The 20,786-nt window shown below is 37.5% G+C and overlaps 1 protein-coding gene across 50 annotated transcripts in view; it reads left to right on the top strand.

The window, feature by feature from the left end:
* Positions 1 to 20,786, top strand: part of mllt10 (MLLT10 histone lysine methyltransferase DOT1L cofactor) — a 73,281-nt gene that overhangs the window by 37,923 nt on the left and 14,572 nt on the right. For 28 of the 50 annotated variants that reach the window (XR_012399252.1, XR_012399253.1, XR_012399254.1 and 25 more), the window contains 4 exons: positions 279 to 938; positions 9,084 to 9,259; positions 16,517 to 16,631; positions 19,578 to 19,650. Coding sequence is in view for 40 of the 50 variants with exons in the window: in XM_017353908.3 (XP_017209397.2) it covers positions 279 to 938; positions 9,084 to 9,259; positions 16,517 to 16,631; positions 19,578 to 19,650 (1,024 nt within the window). In the remaining 10 variants the exon portion in view is untranslated. Of the gene's footprint in view, positions 1 to 278; positions 951 to 9,083; positions 9,260 to 16,516; positions 16,632 to 19,577; positions 19,651 to 20,786 lie in introns of all 50 variants that reach the window. The other 22 variants (XR_012399251.1, XR_012399256.1, XR_012399257.1 and 19 more) reach the window with 1 other exon arrangement.

Below are 20,786 nucleotides of genomic sequence, written 5' to 3' on the forward strand. Positions count from 1 at the left end.
TTTTGAGCTTTTCAGTTATGAAAAATGATTATGTTGTCTTTTGTAGTATGTCAGAAAATGTACAGAGTTTGATATTAGTGAATGTTTGTGTACAGGATTTCAACCTGTTAATAAAGTTGTTCAGTTCAGTGCTCAATCTATTCTTTTCTAGGTATTTAAAAAAGTAAAAAAAGGTTGTATTGTTATAAACACATTTTATCCCACCAGTCTGTCGGTTTATGCCATCTGTCTGTTAATATAACATTAGGGTGCATTTTTGTTTTTTCTCTCCCTCTCAGGTCATTTATTAGGAAGCAACAGCAGCAGCAAATCAGCCACCAGTGGGTCTGTGGTTCAGCCCACGTCTGATTTCCTCAGCTTCTCTGATCCCAGCCTAAGGGCTGGCGACTCGTACACACCTCCATCCTTTGGCCGCTGCCACATGAAGGGTGGTGCAGAAAGCGGAGCTTCTGAAAGCATGGTTGCTCTCAACACCTTCAGCATGATACCTCTTTCCCAAAGCTCAAGCTCCAGCTCCAGCAAGCATTATGAAAACTGTCACACGACTGGGGAGCTGGGCAGCCTGGCCTCAGCCAGCTACAAACGACCACAGCCCTCCTCGTCCTCTTCTTCTGCAACATCCTCTTCATCTACTGGCGAGGATGGAGTAAAGAAGAAAAAGAGAGGGAACTGGAGGAACCGATATGGACCTTGCTTCACCACCCAGGACAGTAAAACCACTGATGCGGGAGAGCACATATCCACAATGCCCTCATCCACTTCCCCTTCGCCATCCTCTATGAGTAACATGGTCTGCCGCGGGAGCACTGTCAGCAGTACTGCAAGTGTAGGAGCAGTGGGTGCTGGTACCAGTAGTCTGGGGATTCAAAAGTCCCCGTCCCTCCTCAGGAATGGAAGCTTACAGGGTATGACTGTCAGCTCCCCACCTGCCGTACCAGGTGAGCAAAAACGTGAGTTGTTTGGCAGAAAGTAGTCTATAGTTTGTGTAGATAAGTTTCCTATTTCATTTGATTTTCAATATCGTTTGGCCTTAAAAGACAACCATCCATCAAATTCGAATGTATTTGGTTTTTAAATATTCAGTGAGGCCGTTCTTAGGTTTTAAGTTCAGCCTATAGCCCTTTTATTAAAAGCATTTATTTTCAGTGCTATATGTAGTCATGTGTGATATTTAGAACTAATGTGGCATCACTGTTTTGTACCAGGTGCATATCAGAAAAAAAGACTTTCAACTAATGTCACCAACTCTTGTTTTTAAAGCGTCTTGTAACCCCCTTATTTCATTTCGGGTTTACCTCAGAATCTTTTGCTGCCTCAGAAGGGAGGGGATGACCGTTAAAGCAGGGAAAAAAGAGGAAGTTAAGCAACTGTCAATTGAATAACCAGTTCAGACTAAAAACTTAGACACAAATCATTTTATTTTTTCTAGTGATTTTATTTGTGGGTAAGATAACATGCAATGAAATAAACCATCTATCCTTTAAAAAAACTTCATTACATATAAAATTTGTAATTTCATAGACAATATAAAATACGGTCCCACTTTATATGAAATGGCCTTAACTAATATGTACTTACATTTAAAAAATAAATACATTGTACTTACTGTGTTAATAATGTATTTCAGAACATTTCTCTGGGATTGACATTGCGATTGTTTTGATCGTATATGCGCCCAAATTTTATCTATTCAATCTCAAAATATATTTGGGAGCATTTGTGGGAGCATTCTAAAGTTACAAATAATGCCACATTGTATTAGCGATCAAGTGGTAAATGCTAATCCACCATTTACATTTAAGTAAAGTCCGCTATGAAAATAAAAGCATTCACCATAAGGATGGTGTGAATGAGTTTGCAGGTAACAACATTTGCCAAATCTACACAATTTAAAGGCGAGAGGTTAGTATAATAAGTATATATACTTATATATAATTAGTTATATGTCAATAGCATCAGACACCCCTTATGAAAACACAGCACAGTTATTATCGTAACAGATTCATTCATGTCAAGCAGTGCGTGCAGAGCCGGTGAGCGCATGCATATTTTTTGGTTTGTTAGTTTTGATTAATGTGTATTTCAAAAGCAATAAATCTATTTATGTAAAATGGTCAACAGTGTAATTTATAAATTAAGTTACAGATGTAATTGCATGCAGGTATTTAATCAATCATAATTGCAATGTAAAAACGTGTATTTACACAAAGTACATTGTAACAAATTTCAGATTAATTACATATTGGTTAAGACCACTTAACATAAAGTGGGACCTAAAATACTATATATACTAGAGCTGCACAATTAATCGTAAAAAGATCGTGATCTCGATTCGATCCCCTAGACGATCTTAATCCAGCATTTCTACGATTCTGTCAATCATATTTTCAAGTTCAGGGAAGAAGCAAAAGTGGCCACACAAGTCTTCACATTGTTCACACCTCCAAATGATGTTGAAGGAGTCACATCCTGTATTTTTAAGATATAATTCACCTCAAAAATGCCATTTCTGTCTTCATGTAATGTATTTTACGACCGCAAAATCACACGTGACTTGAGCTGAACATCAGCTGTTACCACAGAGAGGGCGGTGGGTGCTCGCGCCTCTGAATGAAGCCTACTTTAGTGAACAGAACTTAGGCTGTTAATAATGTTGTAAATAACATTCAGTTTGTGCCACAGAGTGATCGTTTGGGAGCCTCGTGGGAAGTGAACCGCTCTTAGCAGTGGAAATGAAACCGTAAGCACTCACAGTGTTGCCAGTTGTAGCTGACTAATTCCAGCCCCAAAAGTATCCAAAACCCGCCGAAATGCAAAAATACCCACCCAGTCTTCTGTATTCACGAAAATCACCTCAGTGACAGATTTTAAACAGACAATTACAGATAGTAAGCAAATGCCTCAAACACAATAATTCAACATCAGAATTATCATTAGCATTAATGACTAGGACAAATCTAAAGTCTGTTCAAGTTCACCATTCCAAGTCTATACAAAATTTACCATTTTAACCATTAGTACCATAGATATATACACTAGATATTGCATAGGGACCCTGAGCATGCGTCAATAGCGCCACCACATTGGTACAGTGCTCCCAGGACAAATGTCATTCAACCGCACTGGTCAAGACGGTGTTATTACGTGAAGATGCGGGACTTTAGTGCTGTCTACATGTGTAGTAACGAGCAAACAAAGAAAACAAAGCACAAAGGGAGAACATTTCATAGGTAATATTAAGTTTTTTTCTGTTTTTGTATGTTCTGAACTTTCGTGCTAATCAGGTAACGTTATTGATGATAACAGTCACTTACTGCATTCACCATCAGGCAAAGCAGCTCCAACTTGCACCAAACACTCAGCTTATGCTAGTTTTGTTGAATAAAATCAGCAAACAATGCAAAAGAAATATGACAACGAGATGCTGCGCTGCCAGAAACTTGTATTATTGTCTGCTAACGTTAGTGAAAGAGTCGTTCGGGGGATTCATTCACAAACGAATCGCTCCCTACGTCAGTATGAGAAGTGAAAGCAGGAAAGGAGGTGTGTTTCAGGACACGGATTAGATTAAATTTAACAGGGAGGGTGAATAGTACATTTCTGTACACACAAACACAAGCTGTTTGTCAGGAATGCCCGTGCGGTCACTGACCCATCAATGTAGAAAAGTGATGTAAAATTATAATTTTCGTAATTAGAAAAAAAAATTACATACTAACATTCAGGAAAACTCCCGATCATAGGTATATGTGTATATCTCTGGCTTTGGATGGCCACAGTCCTCCACTGTACCTTGGTCCCGCATTCATTTCAAAGGAGCGCTACCCTGTAGCAAGTTGGCGGCGCTATTGATGCATTCCTTCCAATAGACAACAATAGGCCAGGCGACATCTAGTGTACATATCTATGATCAGTACAACTACACAAAGCATAGTGCTGTTTTACCATATGTTTGAGATAACAATAATAATAGCCCACTTATATTAACCTTTATTTTACATCTACAGAATCGTGAGAAAATCGTGATCGTTATTTTAGGCAAAAAAATCGCGATTCTCATTTTAGCCAGAATCGTGCAACTCTAATATACACTTAACCTCAATTTGTAATATCACTTTAAAGATAATCATGTTACTGTGTAAATGTGTATACAATCTATAATTATTTCAGATTATGCACCCACACCCTAAAAAAACATGAACATAGCCCAGATTTACATGCCCACAGAGAGCACCCGTAATAAAGGTGGACAGTGACACAGAAGCTTGTAGTGACGGGAGTACGCCGGGGTAATCTGGGAGATTTTAAACATGAGCGAATACTACAACATGGATAGGCGATGAGTGAATGGTAACAAACTTATGAATGACGAAGTCCGCCATTCTCCAATTCTCGTAGCTCTCTCGACAAAAATGATGGCTACACACAAACAGCTTGGATGAATCTGTAGCTGATGGCCAACCAAGCCCAGTATGAGGTGAAAGCCATGCAACAAACTCATACAGCACAGAAACAAACACTTACAACACTTTATGAGCTGCCATCTACTGCGCACATACCATCTCCCAGCTTGACAGGTCTGTCATCAGAAAACACATGCTTTCATGAACAGTTAGGAAGCAGGCTCTTCTCATAGGATCTGCTAGGGGTTGAGTGCTACGTCACCAAATTTGATACCACCCCAATTATGATTTTAAACCCGGAAGATGAAATTAGCTGACAAAAGCTCAAAAACAGTTTTCCTACAATTAAAGCTAACTTGTGCAAGCATATGCCTTGATGAGGCCACTTTTGCTGATCCAAAGGCAGTCTTGTGTTTGAATATACTATTGTATTTTAAAATGCATCATATTGAAAGAGTAAAAAGGGTTGCAAGTGTTGTTTTATGTTGGCTTGGAGGTTTATGGTTGCATCTAACGGGCTATCGTAAATTGTCTTGTTTTGGCCTATCGGAGGTAATTATTTTTTCAGGAATTACACATGGAGAGTCTTTTCAATATCGTATTCAGCTCAATTCCTCTAATTCGTCCTAATCTTGCCCTGAATCGCAATTTTTTCCATCTCCGTTTATTAAAAAAAGAAATAAAAGGAATCCATTTGTGGTCCGCTCTCCTCAAAGAGAAGCCTGGGAACCAGCATGATGTTGTTTTGGTCTGTGCTGAAGCTCATTAGGGTAAAAGTGGATGGAGGTGCTCTCTAAAGTGCTTCCTCATTCCTACCTGATTGAGAGCTTAGAGTGGCCCGCTGAATCTCCATAGAGATGCACATTAACCTGTTGAGCCCGAGGGAGCTGGAGGAGAGAAGGAGCCCGTAACAGGCAATTAGTTAAAATTTTATTTGTTCCTCCTCGATGTTGTCTTCGCTCGGGATCCAGAGTGAGCCGACATCTCTTACCGGCTCAAGATAGTGTATAGAAATGCCCTGACCCCTACTGGCCTTCCTGCTCACTGAGCTGGAGCCAGAACCTGCACACGTGGTCACACCGTTATTTCTCACTCATTTGCAGCCGCTTTCTCACCTGCAAAATCTTACCATTGACAAAAGAGCGCCACACACACATGCCAGCTCTAGTGTTTAAGGAGCTTTATCTGTGGGACTGCCCTGTTGCTTGGCAACCATCCAGCTGTTATTCAGGTAGTTTCTTTCCTTCTTATTAGAACTTAAAAACTTTTTCTTTTGTCAGTTCCAACTATATGCAGTCTCTCTGTTGCCCTATATCCTCTCTCAAGACCATATAGGTTCTTTGTTTGTTTTGGCTCATTCTCTCCCACCCATCCCTGCCTTCACCTGTTCCTGGCCTTTGGCTGGACTGTAAATATTTAGCCATGGCTAATGCAGTGCTACAGCAGAGTGCTCCACCTCATCTATCTGTCTCGTCCTCCCTCAAAAGCTTCCAGCTTCTTTTTTTTTGATGGATGACTGCTTTATCAGGAGAAGCTGTGGGGGCTATTATTAAATGCAAACATCCATCTCTGGCTTGGATGGGTGTAGGACTTTATATGGGGTAGCCTTGGGCAGTAATATGGTATACTGTGGGATCTAAAAATAGCAAAGGCATTAGTTTCAATACCATTATACCATCATAAAAACAATGAACTTGCATAGGAGACAAGGATTAAATATTAAAAATAATTTACTTCATGTGTCCTCTGTTGTTGTTTACTGCATCAGCCTCTCCACATGCTGTTTCTTCTACGTCATTAAACTGCAGAGAAGTACTACATTGTCGGAAGTTTAATGATGTACAAAACAGAAGGCCTCAATAAATCCGATTTGCCTGTTTACATGAGTCACATTGTCACGTATCCGATTTATTTCCACATATGAAGGAGGCCTGAAACCAATCTATGAAATTCCAAATGCATGCCCTTTTTTTTGTGTTTACACGGTCAAAGAACAGATCCGATCTCTGTCACATATGAGCCAAAAATCGGAATTATGGTCACATTTAACTGTCAGTGTAAACGGGGCCTAAGTGACCTGGTCTTGAAAAAGAACACAACTTTTGCAGATTGACAGTATGTTTGGTTTCGACCAAATGAGAAGAGGCGGTAAATTCAAACGAGGCAATTTGCAAATTGTGCAACATAAAGGTGATCGTGAGGATGGAAATACCTCAAACCTAAGGACACTTGTATGGAATTCAGCTTTTGAATGGTTTAGGCACAAGCCAACAGTTTGGTGAAGCTCTCTGAGCCTTACATCATAATTTTGCACGGTAATACCGCATACCAAGGTAAAATAGAGAGGAGGTTTGACAGTATCAAAATTTGGATACTGCCCAAGCCTAATATGGGGTGTTATTTCGAGAAGGGAGGAATATTTTTGTTGTTTTTTTATCTGAAATCAGAAGGCAAAGCTGAGAGACTTGAGAGCACAATGACCCGTTGATGTTGGAAAATAAACTATGCAACTTTTGTGCATTGAATGATATATAAAATCTTCGTCAGATGTATCAATTCTGATTTTCCATTATCTGCTGATCGCCTTTTAGCAGCTACTGTCAGCTTGTTTAACCAGGCAAAAATGTAGATGCTTGCAGAATTGTAGCTCTTAGCAACGTTTCATGCATAATGCAATTTTGGAGATTTTTTTTTTTCTTGGTAATCATGCTTTAGAAGGATGTCTTTGACAGTTCTGCTCACAGCTACATTATTGCTCCATATCCTGCATGACACTGCATTCCAAAAATGTGGCATCCGGGTTCAAATACGTGCAACTTAATAAATAAATAAATACATAAATAAGTAAATAAATAAAAAAATTACTGAAGACCTTGGATTTTTCTTTTCCATGCTCTGCATAGTACATTGCATCTGTATGACTTTCTTTTCCTCCTTTTAACATGGTATGATATTGAAGTCAACATTTAACATTTGAACCACATTTGACAGATAAGCAAATAACATGAAGACGTTTTTTAAAATATCACAGGTTAAATTCCACTGAAAGGAAGCCACACACGTTTGAAGGAACATATTAAAAAAAGCATTTCATTTTGGGTTCAACTGTCATTGTAAGCCTGGATTTATTACTCTGGATGAAACTATGCAGCCATCCTATCCATTCAAGTAAACATTCTTGAGCGATGCATGCATTTGCTACATTAACTGCACCCATGTGTCGTAACTTATCCTCACTCTCAGTCGACATGCATTAGAAATGTCAAATCTGACTGTTTGTTTGTGAACATAACATAACTTGAAGCTAGAAACAAAACTCCTCAAAACATCCATCTCCGCTCACAATACCACATTAAAATGAAAAACATCTGCTACGTCAAAGGCCTAAATATGTTCTACTGATGTCCAACAATACCTCCGATCAGTCCTTGCTTACTTCTCTTCTTCCATAAAAAAAGTGCTGTGGATCCTTATCAGGTTCTGAGCCTCGTCATTAACCTCCCTCTGAACTCGCATGGATTTTCTGCTGAGAGAGGAGACAGGGGTTTGACTTGAAATGCTGGCTAATCTAATTTGAAATTTCCCCTTTCTTCCTCTGATTTGATAAGGGGGGGTGGGGGGTTCAGGAGGAGATGTTAAGTCCTGATCGATCGGGACCGTTCGATCAGCACCAGATAACAGGATCTTTGTCCTTGCTTTGTTTGGTTGCTCATGTCTTGTAACCTCTAATCAAATGCTCCGTCGGTTAACCTTTTCTGAAATGTTAATTATTAACCAGATCACCAGATCAGCATGATGATTTAAAGATTAAACCAATCATTAATGCCTTAAGTTCCAAAACCATTGGAATCTCCCAAAAAAAGTCTAACTAATTGAGATTAAATGTAAAACCATAATCGTAAAACCATGTCTGAGCTTATTTATACTATACGTGGAGTCGGGAGCTTGGTACTGTAAATGCTTCACGTGGAACCCAACAATGTTTCCTTGTTTCAGCAGTGAATGTAGACTGCCGTGAGCCATTCATTTTCTTTGTGTGGCAAAGGGGGCCTCTCTCGTTCCTGCAACGGGTCAGCCTGGGCCATCAGCTGGGTTTATTTGAAATGGTGGCAAGGGAGGAGGGAAAGAGAAAAGGAGAGAAAAAAATCAATAAAACGACGGCAACAACAAACATTGTGCATGTCATGAACCAGCACATAAATATGAATGGACCGCACTCCTCCCCGGCACTCCAGCCCCACCTTAAAGGCCCTCAGTCATTTTTACAGAAGAAACAGTGAGTCGTCAGATTCAGGCAACTGTTTTCTGGGTCACCGGGAGGCCGGAGAGGAGAGCATGTTAAGAGGATTCAAAAATGCTTTGTGCTGGCTCACGGTGTCTGCTGGTCAGACAGGCCATTCAAAGTCCACAAAGTTCATCTCAGGGGCAGCTCGAAAGATAGATGGATAACCAGCAAAGGTATATTGGAGGACAGAGGTTGCCCTTACAGCTATTAAAACTTTGCTTTTACCACTAGATTACAGGTCATAACCTGTGTTGATTTGTTTCACATCCCCCAGTTGCTATGCCAGATCTCCTGCTGATAAACAAGACAATGTTATTTTGGACTCAGTGGGAATCAAAAGAGAACATTTGGCTTGGTGGTGATGTTGTTTTACAGTAATTGCTCTCTTTTTGCAGGGTCGTACCCCAGCAGCAGTGATGTTGCCTGTCCTTTGCCCAGCGCCGTGCTCGGAGGGTCTATGTCCGCCTCAAACTCTGAGTTGCCGGCTCATCAGTCAGTTGTTGTCACTTCTATGCCCACACTGACGTCACTGCCCTCGGCCGCCCCGTTCACAAGCACCCCATCCACACACGTGAGTATTCAATACAGCTGATGATGTTGAATAGATTTCATAGGACCTGCATGCTTCACGTCCTCACTCCCAGTTGGTTTGATTGCTTTGAAAATGGGTGAATAAAAAAAAAAAAAGAAATGTTAAAATCAATGGATGCTTTTCACAAGACTGTTATGACGTGTTAAACGGTCATCAGCATCTTAGTCCTTAAGTGTTTAATATTTAGAGTTTTAAAAGTATGTATGAACATTTATATGCGTTTATGAATGTATTATCTGATCTTTGAGTCAAGTTACAAAATAAAATAGCTGTTTATGCATACTTTTTGTAATGCAGTATCTATGGGTCTGAGAGTTAATTTGGTCTTGTTCTCTCCACTGCTGCCATTATCAGGCTCACAAAATTTCTTTCCTTTTTCTGAAAGTCTGGATAACACCATCATAAAGGTTTTTTTCATCAAACAAGGTTGCAAAAAATAATTTGTTGTACTCTTCGATTCACTGTGCTCTAAGTTTACTCAACTATGAAGATTTCCGCTACCGAGAAACCTGGAGATGTGAAAAGGGTCTATATTACCATAGAACAATTGTTATATAGATTTTTTTAAATGGTTTTTACTAGGTATTTAATAATGAATACACCACCAGTGTTTAAAATTTTTAGTTATTAGTAATTAGTTATTACGGTTTATTTTTTTGTTATTATGATATATTTTTTAGTATTCACAATGAGCATTAACAAATATTTCTGTAGGACAAGTAATTATTTTCACAGTAATTAAAAAAAAATAAGCAAAAGGAGAAAACAAACAATGTAAAGATTAATAACATGTAGGCATGAGCAAGTATAAAGCAGGTCGCACACCAGAAGCGCCGCTCGGCACCGTGCAACGCCACGCAGCGCCATGCATTTTAGAATTCTAAACATAGGTTTCCACAAGGGTACACACACCGGCGCCGCAAGTCTGCGGCTGTCGGCGGCGCCCAACCACGACTCGGGACATAGTTCAAATTTTAGCCGCGCCATCTGATTAGTTTCATGTTAAATATCATGCGAATGTGCGCGTCTGGTGTGTGATACTTTAAACTGTCGTGCGCTGTGTCGCGGCGCTTCTTGTATGATAACCTAGCATAAAAATATCATGATTTCACAGCGTTGTGATTGTTGCTCTAAATTGTATTATTATTATTATTGTTATTGTATTAATGTATTGAATTAAATTTATTACCTCTATAAAATAATTATAATGTTATTAATCGTTTGACACTTATAATTAGAATTTTAAGTTTTCCACAAGCCATTGCTGCAGTTTTCACTGGAATAATATAAAAAAGTAATCTGAAAATCAGTGCCTGCTTTTAAAAACATTAAAATATCTGATGTATTGTAAGCCTTTGCTTTTTGTGAGTATCTACAATAAAATGCATTCATACTTTGTAATGTAATGAAACAGCACACATATCTGTAAAGAAAAATAATAGAGCTAATCGCACAACACTTTAAGCTCACACATACTCCTAATACATCATCTCACACAAAATTAACCAATTAAATAGAATTATACTCATCGTCTTTGTACCCCACTCTAATTTGCTCCAGTTTTATCAAGATAAATGCTGTTTGAGCACGTTCACAGCACAAATAGTAATTAACTCCTAAAAGGCTCGGATGTAAACGCTGGGTGTAGCTATTTATGCATTAAATAATCCACATTTTTCTTTGTGACGTGATTTATTTTTTCTTTTCTACAGAATGAATGAGATTGAGTTTGTTCTAATGCAATATTTATGCCATTTCTGTAATAAATTAACAGTATGAGGGGAAATTGTCTAAGGGCCACATGTCTAAATAACATGTCAGTGTGAGAAGAAAAGTTTGTCACTTCAGACCTCATTTTTCAGCTCTTAAAAGACAGTGTTTTGAGTCATTTAAAGTATTTATGACTAGACTGCTTAAGCGTATGGTTTTAACGGATGAACATCATGGTGAATGTGATTGTGTTTGCATTAGCCAGTCAGAGCAGTATGTGTGGTCAAATAAACAATGATATTGTGAGAAAAGAGCTGTAACCAGTTTTGTATTACCTGTATTTAAAAGAGTCAGTAATTAAAGATTGAAAGGGGTTTTAGAGATTAAAATAAACAGTTGATCATATTTCAACTGTGTTAAATAAAGACTGTTAAATTCATTTAAAGACTGACTGTTTTAAATAATGGTTTACACACACAGCATTGCTGTTTAAAAAATTCAAACAAACATCATTTTGCACTACGACACTTGATTTTAATTATATTGTAAAAACACATTAAATGACAATCTAAAATATTTTATGGCATACTTCAAAAAAAAAAGATGATTTAGTATTCAAAATGTTTTATTTTGATTGTTTTAAAATAAATTAGTCTTGGGGGCCGATCGCACTGAACGCGGATTTACGCTCCAAAAACGCAAGGTGCACCACACGGCTTTTTTTGTTTACAAGAAAAAAAGAAGCACAGTGCACTTTATGGCGCTAGGCAAGGCCTAAATCAGTTGGGTATTGTGTGTGAGAGTGTTGCTGTTGATATTAATATAATTTTAATATTTAATAATATTGTGATATTCAAGATTTGTGAGTCATACAGCTCCAGATAACTCAAAACAGCAACCACAAGACTATCTTCAAAAGTCTCCGTTGTTGTCTTGACAACACAAAAAAACAAATGCATTGAGTGTGTTAACTAGCTACATAGAAGTTAAGAAATGCAATTACAAACATTTTTTATTGGTGGATTAAAGTACTTTGTACATTTAAATTTGTTGTTTTATTTATTTTTGAGAAAACATAAACTCATTACAAAAAAATACCCACGAAAGTGTCAATCAGTGTAACAATAGCAGCTTATAAACCAAAAAAAAGTCATGCATGTTTAGTAAAATAATTGATCACTGTGCAACCCCAAAATAATAATAAATTGTCACTTTTTAACCTCATACTTCACTAATATTGGTTAAATCGCTAGATTTCGCTCATTTGCCAGCAAGAAGGATTAAATAATTAAAATTCAATACATTTTATGATCACTTATTCCTGTATTAACTTTAAATAACGGTCAGAAGGAGAATGCTCTATCATTCTAAGCTAAATATGAGGTTATCTAAACCTTATTAGTTTGATTGTTTACATTTTTTTGAGACTGTGTTGTATATTCTTTAAAATCTTTTGATTTATGCAAAGTACAAAAGCAGGGCATTTATTGTAAAAAGTTAATTTACTGCCACCTTTTCTCAGTTTCGTACATCTTAAGGTATGAATTTTTTTCCAAATTCAATAATTAACTCCAAATATTAGCAAATAAGTAAATCAATTATACCCCCTACCCCCCAACCTCATGACAGAAAAACAGCAAACGCTTGGATAGCTATAATAAAGTAAAGTCATTCTAATCGGCTTCCAGCGCTGCTCCAAATGGGCCCTTAGGAAGCACACTAGACACTGAGCACCATCTCTGCCGCTCTCATGAGCATCTTTGTCTTGACTTGCGCTGCTGTAGCAACCGGTCGTTTCCAGGCAACAGGGCTTTGTTTGTGCAGATCTGCCCTCTCGGCAGGCAGGGTGGCCTTACATTAGGAGATGAAGTAGACCTACTGATGGCCTTAATGCTGCAGGGCTCTTGCGGTGGAGCCCCTCCTAACACACACTTGCAAATATCCCCCATTAGTCCAAAGCTTTATGTTGTAGGACATTTAAAACAATGTTTTTTTTTTTGACTAAATTGTAGTTGGCGGAATAAATGAGTGATACATTTTTTACTAGATATTTAATAATGAATACACCACCAGTGTTTAAAATTTTTAGTTTTTAGTTAGTTAGTTTTTTTGTACAAATTCTTCACAGAAATAACAAGAACTGACCCTAAATATTACCATTAACATTTAAAATATTTTAGAGCTGTAAACATGTCAAAATAATTCAAATGAATCATTAGTTTTTTTTCATTTGTTTTAAAAACACAGGTTTCATTACAAGTTAAAATGTCATTTTGGATATCTTTTCTTCTGGAGACACTGTTGTCTTAAAAAATGTAAATAAAAGAAAATCTTACACATGCTGTAGTAACGGTATAGAAGAAAATGTTGGCAGTTTTAAAACCTTGACTTTTCCAAACAAGCTTAAACGGTTATCATCCCATGCCTAATAGCATGAGCTCCTATAGAAAATCAAGAAAGGTTTTTCAAAGTTTAAGCTGCAATCTAGAAGTCTAGTCATCGCTTATGTTTGAAGTAAATAACAATTGCCATTTCTTTGTTGTTCAACAGTTGCTTTTTAATAACACCTATTGTTTTTGGGCACCAAATAAACCTATTTAAACTTTATTATTATTATTGTCATTGTATTAATGTATTGAATTGAATTTATTACCTCTATATTATAATTATAATGTTATTAATCATGCGAGAATCATTTGATATTGCTTATAGCCATTTAGAATTTTCCACTAACTATTTCTACAGTTTTAACTGGAATAATTATTTTTTTTAAATATATATAAATTAGTGCCTACTTTTTAAAACATTAAAATATCTGATGTATTGGAAATTTTTGTGTATATCTACAATAAAGTCCATTTATATACTTGATGTGAAAGCACACATTTTAGTTCTGATGCTCCCAAAGTCGTTCCACATAAATCTGCAGATTTTTTACTAAATTCTCAGCAGAAATAGCAAAAACTGTCTGCAGATTCTGTCTGGCCCTAATTATTACTACTGAACCACATTATGCTGTCTTATTGTTTGAGGACATGATCACACAAGCTTTATTTACATGGCTGATCTGAGAGTCACTTCACCTGCATTTTTTTATTTTATGTGAGTAACACATAGACGCTCAACTCACCATCTGTCAAAAACAAACGAACGCTTTAATTTGAGAAAATCATTTTATTCTAGGGTTCGTCAAGTAGTTTACTTAAACTCTCAATTAAGAATTAAATGAATTAAAGTTCATGATTTTAATTAATCAGCTGTATTTTTGGACTATTAAAGTTTATATTAACTATTAAACTGAAGTTTAGAAAAATATATATATTTTTGAAAAATCTACAAAAATTTTAATAATTTGTGAGAAATAAAAAATTATTTCATAGTCCTCCTTTTTTATTCATTTAGCATCTTTCCCCTATCTTCCTCTCCATCACTGACTCTCCCTTTGTGGATTAAAGAATGGTTGGACAGAAAAAAAATGTGTGGTTGCATGCAGGACAGAGCTGACCTTTGACCCCAGCACACACCCCCTAGGCCCACCTCTGTCCCACTCTTCGTTAACCTCCACAATGGTGCTGAGAGCCCTAAGCCTCAAACAATCCGGCTGTCCCTCTTTCCCCAGTGCGGGCGCATTGAGTTCTGCGTGCTGATGGGACGAGGGCTGACAGGCTGGACAGAGAGCTGTGTTGTGGGATGAGGGGTTCTCTTCATACGGCTCATGCTCCCTCCTCTCTCCACACAGCCTCAAAGGCCGGGCTGAGGAATGGGGAGGGCCTCCGGGGCCGTGAGGGGTCTGCGGAATACAGGATAGCATTTTTTGTGTAGATGTATAAAAACATTAGAAATTGCAGCACATTTTAAAGCACATTTTTAAATTAAGAGATAAAATTATTTTATAAAAATTACTTTGTTATTGCTATTATTATTATTATTATTACTACTACTATTACTATAAATTTTAAGGTGAGGTAGCTCAATTCAATGTCAGGTTTAAAGTTAAATCTGATTTTCATTTATGCAACATTTCATTTGATTATTTTGTATTTTTATAGTGCTTTTACAATGTAGATTGTGTCAAAGCAGCTAAACATAAGTTCTAGTAAGTTGAAGTTGTCCCATTTTTCAGAGTTTAAATTGTTAAACATTTGACACATTGCTTTTTAACAGATTTTAGATGTTTTCACTGGCCGTTTGTAAAAGTTATTTCTATTTCTATCTTTTGTGAAAATAAGCAGTGATAAACAGGACTAAGTTATTAGGATGTATTGCATATTCATTTTTGACTATTTATGTGAAATGCAGTAATCCTTTGAAATATTTTGCTAGCTTAATATAGGCATGGGTGTATGTTTCTGATGGTATGATAATCTTGGATAAAAATGCCATGGTTTTACGGTTGTGATTAAGTCTCTAATATAAGTTATTTTTAAATTTCTGGGTAAAACGAAACAAACAAAAAAATTCCACATTAAACACAATATATTTTATTTTAGGAAACATTTATAATATTTATAATTTACACAGTAATAATAACAGTAAACATGTCAGGCTAAGTAGTTAAAATAAATAATTGATGTCTGCTTTCTTCCTTCAAAAACGCAGATTTAAAAATATGTATTTAAAAAAAACCTTACAAATACCTTAGGAGCAGTACAACAGAGAGTTTTAGCGGCTTTAAAATCTTGATTTTTCCAAACTGGGGTAAACCTTGAAACTGGTTATCGTTCCATGCCTAGCTACATAAGCTCTTTGATTTTTCTATTTTTGAAAATGTCATTCATTCCTTCGGCAAAGTAAAATTTTTATTAGTAATGTAAGATCAGTGCTAATTAGTTTTTTTGGTTCCTTTTTATTATGAAAAAGCTTTCTAACATTTCTATCGAATCCATTTATTCTACACCTTTTTTTTTTTATTGGAGCAAAAAAAGAGCAGTTTTAATTTAAAATATAATTATTTTGGGGACAATTTAAATGGTTTTACTTTTTTTTTTTTTTTTTTAATTTATGTTAGAGTTTGTCACTTTTGATCAATTTAGTAATCCTGAATTATTTACTCCTTGAACTGGAACAAGATCAAGCATCTCTGTTTCTCAGTTCTTTAAATTTTCCCGATACTTTTATGTAATTTATAATCTTCCTACAGAAAAAAATGTGGGATTTAAATGCAAATCAGTTGAAAGTCTGTGTGGTTTCTACTGTGCACCAAGTTTGTTGTCGCACATATGCTGCTACCTCAGAAGCAACACCGCAACCAATCCCAACCATTATTAGGGAAATGGCTTAATTGGATTAAATAATTAGCTGCCGAAGCACATGGTCTGCATGTTGTTCCGAGCTGTAGATCTGCTCTTGCAGGCTCAGCCAATTCTCCTGGCTCACAGGAAATACAGCTGACATGGTGTTTTATCATCTGGCTTTTTGGCCGACACATTCATAATGTACGCGTGCAGAGACTTGCGCACCCACATTATTTGAATTTGCTTCTATCTTTTTTTTTTTTTTCTGACTTTATGCACGTTTCTTCTTTAGGCAAACTCGCTACCGGGATCCTTTAACCTGGCACCATCCCATATGTTCGGAAACCGACTGAATCCTAACTCCGCCATGGCTGCACTGATCGCTCAGTCCGAGGGCTCCCCAGCAGGTGAGACTGGATTCCCATCCCAAATCCTTTCCTGTGCTCTCGTCTCCCGTTTCTCCTCCTCATCCTCCTTTTCTTTCTCCGCTCCCCTGTGCGTGTGGAATGTGTGGTCAGCTGTACCTCCTCAGGTCGCAGAGAACAAAACTCCCCAGGACAGAGAGCCGAAAGTGTGCATACCTGTTAAATGAAGCATGCTTGCACTCAAACATTTCATTAATCTGCACAATGACCGCAGTGATGACACAGAGGGGATTGCCTTGGGTTTAGGAGCAGGCATACCTTATACTCGGCCTCTCCCTCCCTCCCGTCTCAGGCCACTCAACACTTTCCCTGGACCCTGCCTAAACCCTGGGGGTCTCCGTCATGAACGAATGAGCTTGCAGGACTCTGTTGTGGGGGTTGGGGTGGGGAGCAGTTGAAAGAGAGAGAGGAAAAAGAGGACGCAGCCTTTGAGGAATAATGGATCAGTCATGCCCTCCTCCTCAAACAGAGGTCAGGGGGTCATTTGACTAACAATAGGAGGAAGAACACCCGTCCTTAAAGAGACCACCGCTCGGGACTGCAATGCTTGCTTGCTTATCGCAAAGTCCTGGCACCAGTTTTTGATTATTTTAGGACAACACATCCAAAACAACAGCAAGGTTTAACTCTACAATAAAATTGTTAAGCAGGACGACTCATATCAACAAATCAGTTTATTTGAATAATTTCAAAAGTTTTTGGGAAATTGTTTTGTTCAATCCACTTCAATTTGTTACGTTAACGCAATCGATTTGTTCTGTGACAACATAAATGAATTGTGTGGAATTTGGCATTTTTACAGTGCAATACAACATATCCAGAAGTCAAACAAATACTACAGAGATGGAAAAAATACAAAGAATTAAACAACAAGAACAATCAAATTCTTTGTTTAAAGTTGAGTTGAGTTTAAAGTGTAAATCCCGAATGTCTATTTCTGTTGTAACATCTTATAGATCTAGGAACATGCTCTATTTCCACTATTTTCAATGCACTGGGATTATCAATGATTTATATCCCTACAGTGCAGACTTTTTACTTTGAGTTTCTCAAATTGATGATTTGTTCGCTGATTAAAAGACAGATTTAAAAAATCTAAAGAACACCAATACACATCCTTATAATACAATACAATCCTTGCTGCGTTTTCTCTGTGTTTTTAGATGTTTGTATTGTTTTTGCCAAATCTTTATTCTTCTGAAGTTAAAACATTAGCAATAAAAATATTATCTAATTCAAAATAATTTTACCAAATGTCGTCATATATGTACTTCACAGAATAAAAAAAAGGATAAAATAGGGGTTTCGTGAAATCATTATTATACTATACCAGCTGAAGTTTGGTGTTACCAAGTAGTATTGCGACACTGTAATCTTAATTCAAATCTTTGAAATAAAGAAAATGGTCAGAAATACTATGTTTTATATTTTATAATAGGCCTACTTGAACTGAATTTATAATTCCCTTATTATTGAAAAAAGTATTTGGACATCACTTCACCTAAAATGCATCAGTTCTTTTTATTTATTTTGTAGATAACTGACCATCAAAAAATACATTAAAATAAAGATACAAATTATACCAAACAAAATTTGTTTCAAAAAGAGCAAATTAGGCTATATGATAAGGTCAAAAATTGGGTTTTTCATCTGTTGTTGTTTTTTTAATCAGGTAAAATTCTAAAGTATTTTAAAATTTCACTTTGAGTTGTTCTTTTTAACAGATTGTTGCTGTTGTTTTAGCAGCTAAGTCAAATTGACAGGAACAGAAATTGACTGTTTCAGACGTGGGCTTGAACTGAAGTGTCAGAAAGCATGCAACAAGCTACCTTAAAAGGCTTGATTTCTACACGGTTTTGCAACCTTAAAGGGCTTCACAGACTATTCAAATAAAATGGTCTATTATTGCACACGTGTGAGCATTTTAGAGATTTTTCCACATGCAACATTATGTATTTAATAGATGGACCGTTAATGCCAGTATTTTGGAGCCATAGTATCAAGATACTACCATAGTACCGGTAAACAGTCCAACCCTAGAATAAAACACACACACACACACTAATAATCAATCATAGGATTCATGAGGCTTTGGCTCAATTTTTGTTGATTTTGGCTTGTGTTTTTCCCTTAAACTGGTCACCTGTTGCTCATAGGTCTCCACTGTGTCGTTGAAAGAACAGTTCCTGCTCCTGCTCTTTCTGTCTTTTCCTTTTTTTTTTTTTTTTCTTTTTTTTTTTTTTTTTCATACATTTGTGTAAAGTGATACCCGATGCTTTTGGGTCCAGTCTGCAATGCAGCCTCAGGGCTGATCCAGGGTCAGCTGAAGGGTCACCAGCATAATAAGTCATACCAGACTTTGGGCTGCTTGTACTGATGTGCCCACACCCCCACTGGAGCCAGCCTGCGCTTGAGGTGCTAGTGGGCTGGAAAGTGTTAAAAAGAACAAGACTAGAAAAAAAGGAAAGGAAGCAGAGAGGAAGAGGAAAAATGGGATTGGCTAAGTTTGACTTGAGGGGGGTGGGGAGCAAAGAGAGAGAGAGAGAGAGAAAGGAGGGGAGGGGGTTGTGCCTGGCCAGGCGCATATGTGATTCATTACTTTCACTGCAGAAAATGAAAAGCAGTGTCTGGCATGGGGCCTGCAGGCAGGGCGATGGGAGCCTCCATGGGGAAGAAAGAAGGGGTGAGGGAAAGAACTAAGGGAGGGGGAGAGAGAGAGAGAGAGAGAGGTGACTCAGTGACACACTTGGTGGTGTCAGTGTGCAAGCTGAGCCGCCAGAGAGACCACTCTCTAGCCCCTAGATGGATTTCTATGAGGGAGATCTGATGGCTACCAGTCTGGCGATGGATCGAGCGGTTTCCCAGGCTTCTCTGGTGCACACATCTGCACACCGGCTCCTTATCGACTGCTTTCTGTTTATCTTTCAGATCAGGAGCTGGGAGACGGAGCTCTCGGCTTCTCCAGAAGAGGAAACTCACCAAAGACAAACCTCTCCCCTCGGTAAGTCTTATTTACATTCCTGAGCTCGACTTCCCCTCCTCCAGGCTCCGACATATTCCACTCACCCTCCTTCCCTCCCTCCCCCTCAAATCACTTGGGTTCCTCCCTTGTGCGCTTGCCTTATGAACAGCAGGCATTTTGAACTCTCAGCTGTCGCCCGTATTACAGTTACAAACCGGCTTCAGAGTTTGACGTGGCAGTGATGTCTACATATGAGGGGAGAAATGCTGTATTTGTTACAAATCTGGCTTTTTGCGCCGCGACTGAGGATATAAAATGGATTAATACTGAAAAATCTCTCAGAGATGCATTTGTAGTTAAAAAGGTATGCTGATTTTTAGAGTTTTCTTCAGGTCGCTTAAGTTACTCGAGTTAACTTTTTTGTGTAGCATTGTTGTTGCTTTAGTATGTATTTAATGTTTATATAAATGTTTGAAGCATGCGTTACATTCATATTGATATTTTCAGATTAAGTTTATATATTTCTTGGTCATAATATGACCAAAACCCAATTGTGAAAAGTTTAATATCACATTAAACTCATTTATGAAATATTTTGCGCCGTAAGATTTTTGCATTGCACTTGCCTTTTCCTTAATTCTTGGATTTATGTAAACGTGGACATATTTGACAGCTGAGTTTTCATTTAGCTTTGTCTTCTTGCACATTACACCGCTTAAGGATAAAAGCTCTTTTATGTATTTGTTGACCCTGTGTTTTGCATTTTAAACAAATTGTCTGGGAATGTTTTTTTAAAATGTTGTCTGCAGCAGTACGGTTAGCACGCAAACATACAGCACTATGGTGCTTGTGGCAAAACCTGTTTAATTCGGTCTTTTGGTGATCCTTTTTCCTTTTCTTTGCTCCCAATTCTTTTCTGTCTGTGCTACTGTCCGATTAAAAATTAAAACCTGTAAACAAAAATATCATTGATAAATATAATGTCCACTATCTCAACAAATTTCTTTTACCGTCTTAGATGAACTACAAATATCTGTACGTGCCGTTTCTGTGCTTCTCAGTGAAGCGACCCGCCCGCACGGGGTGATATGGCTTCACAGTCCTTTGCTGGAGATTTATTGCCTTGTGGCGCTGATCTCAGCCCAGCTAATTACCCCAGAGATAGATTCACTTTT

Source organism: Danio rerio, chromosome 24 (genome assembly GCF_049306965.1).
Source record: "Danio rerio strain Tuebingen ecotype United States chromosome 24, GRCz12tu, whole genome shotgun sequence".
Classification (NCBI taxonomy): domain Eukaryota; kingdom Metazoa; phylum Chordata; class Actinopteri; order Cypriniformes; family Danionidae; genus Danio; species Danio rerio.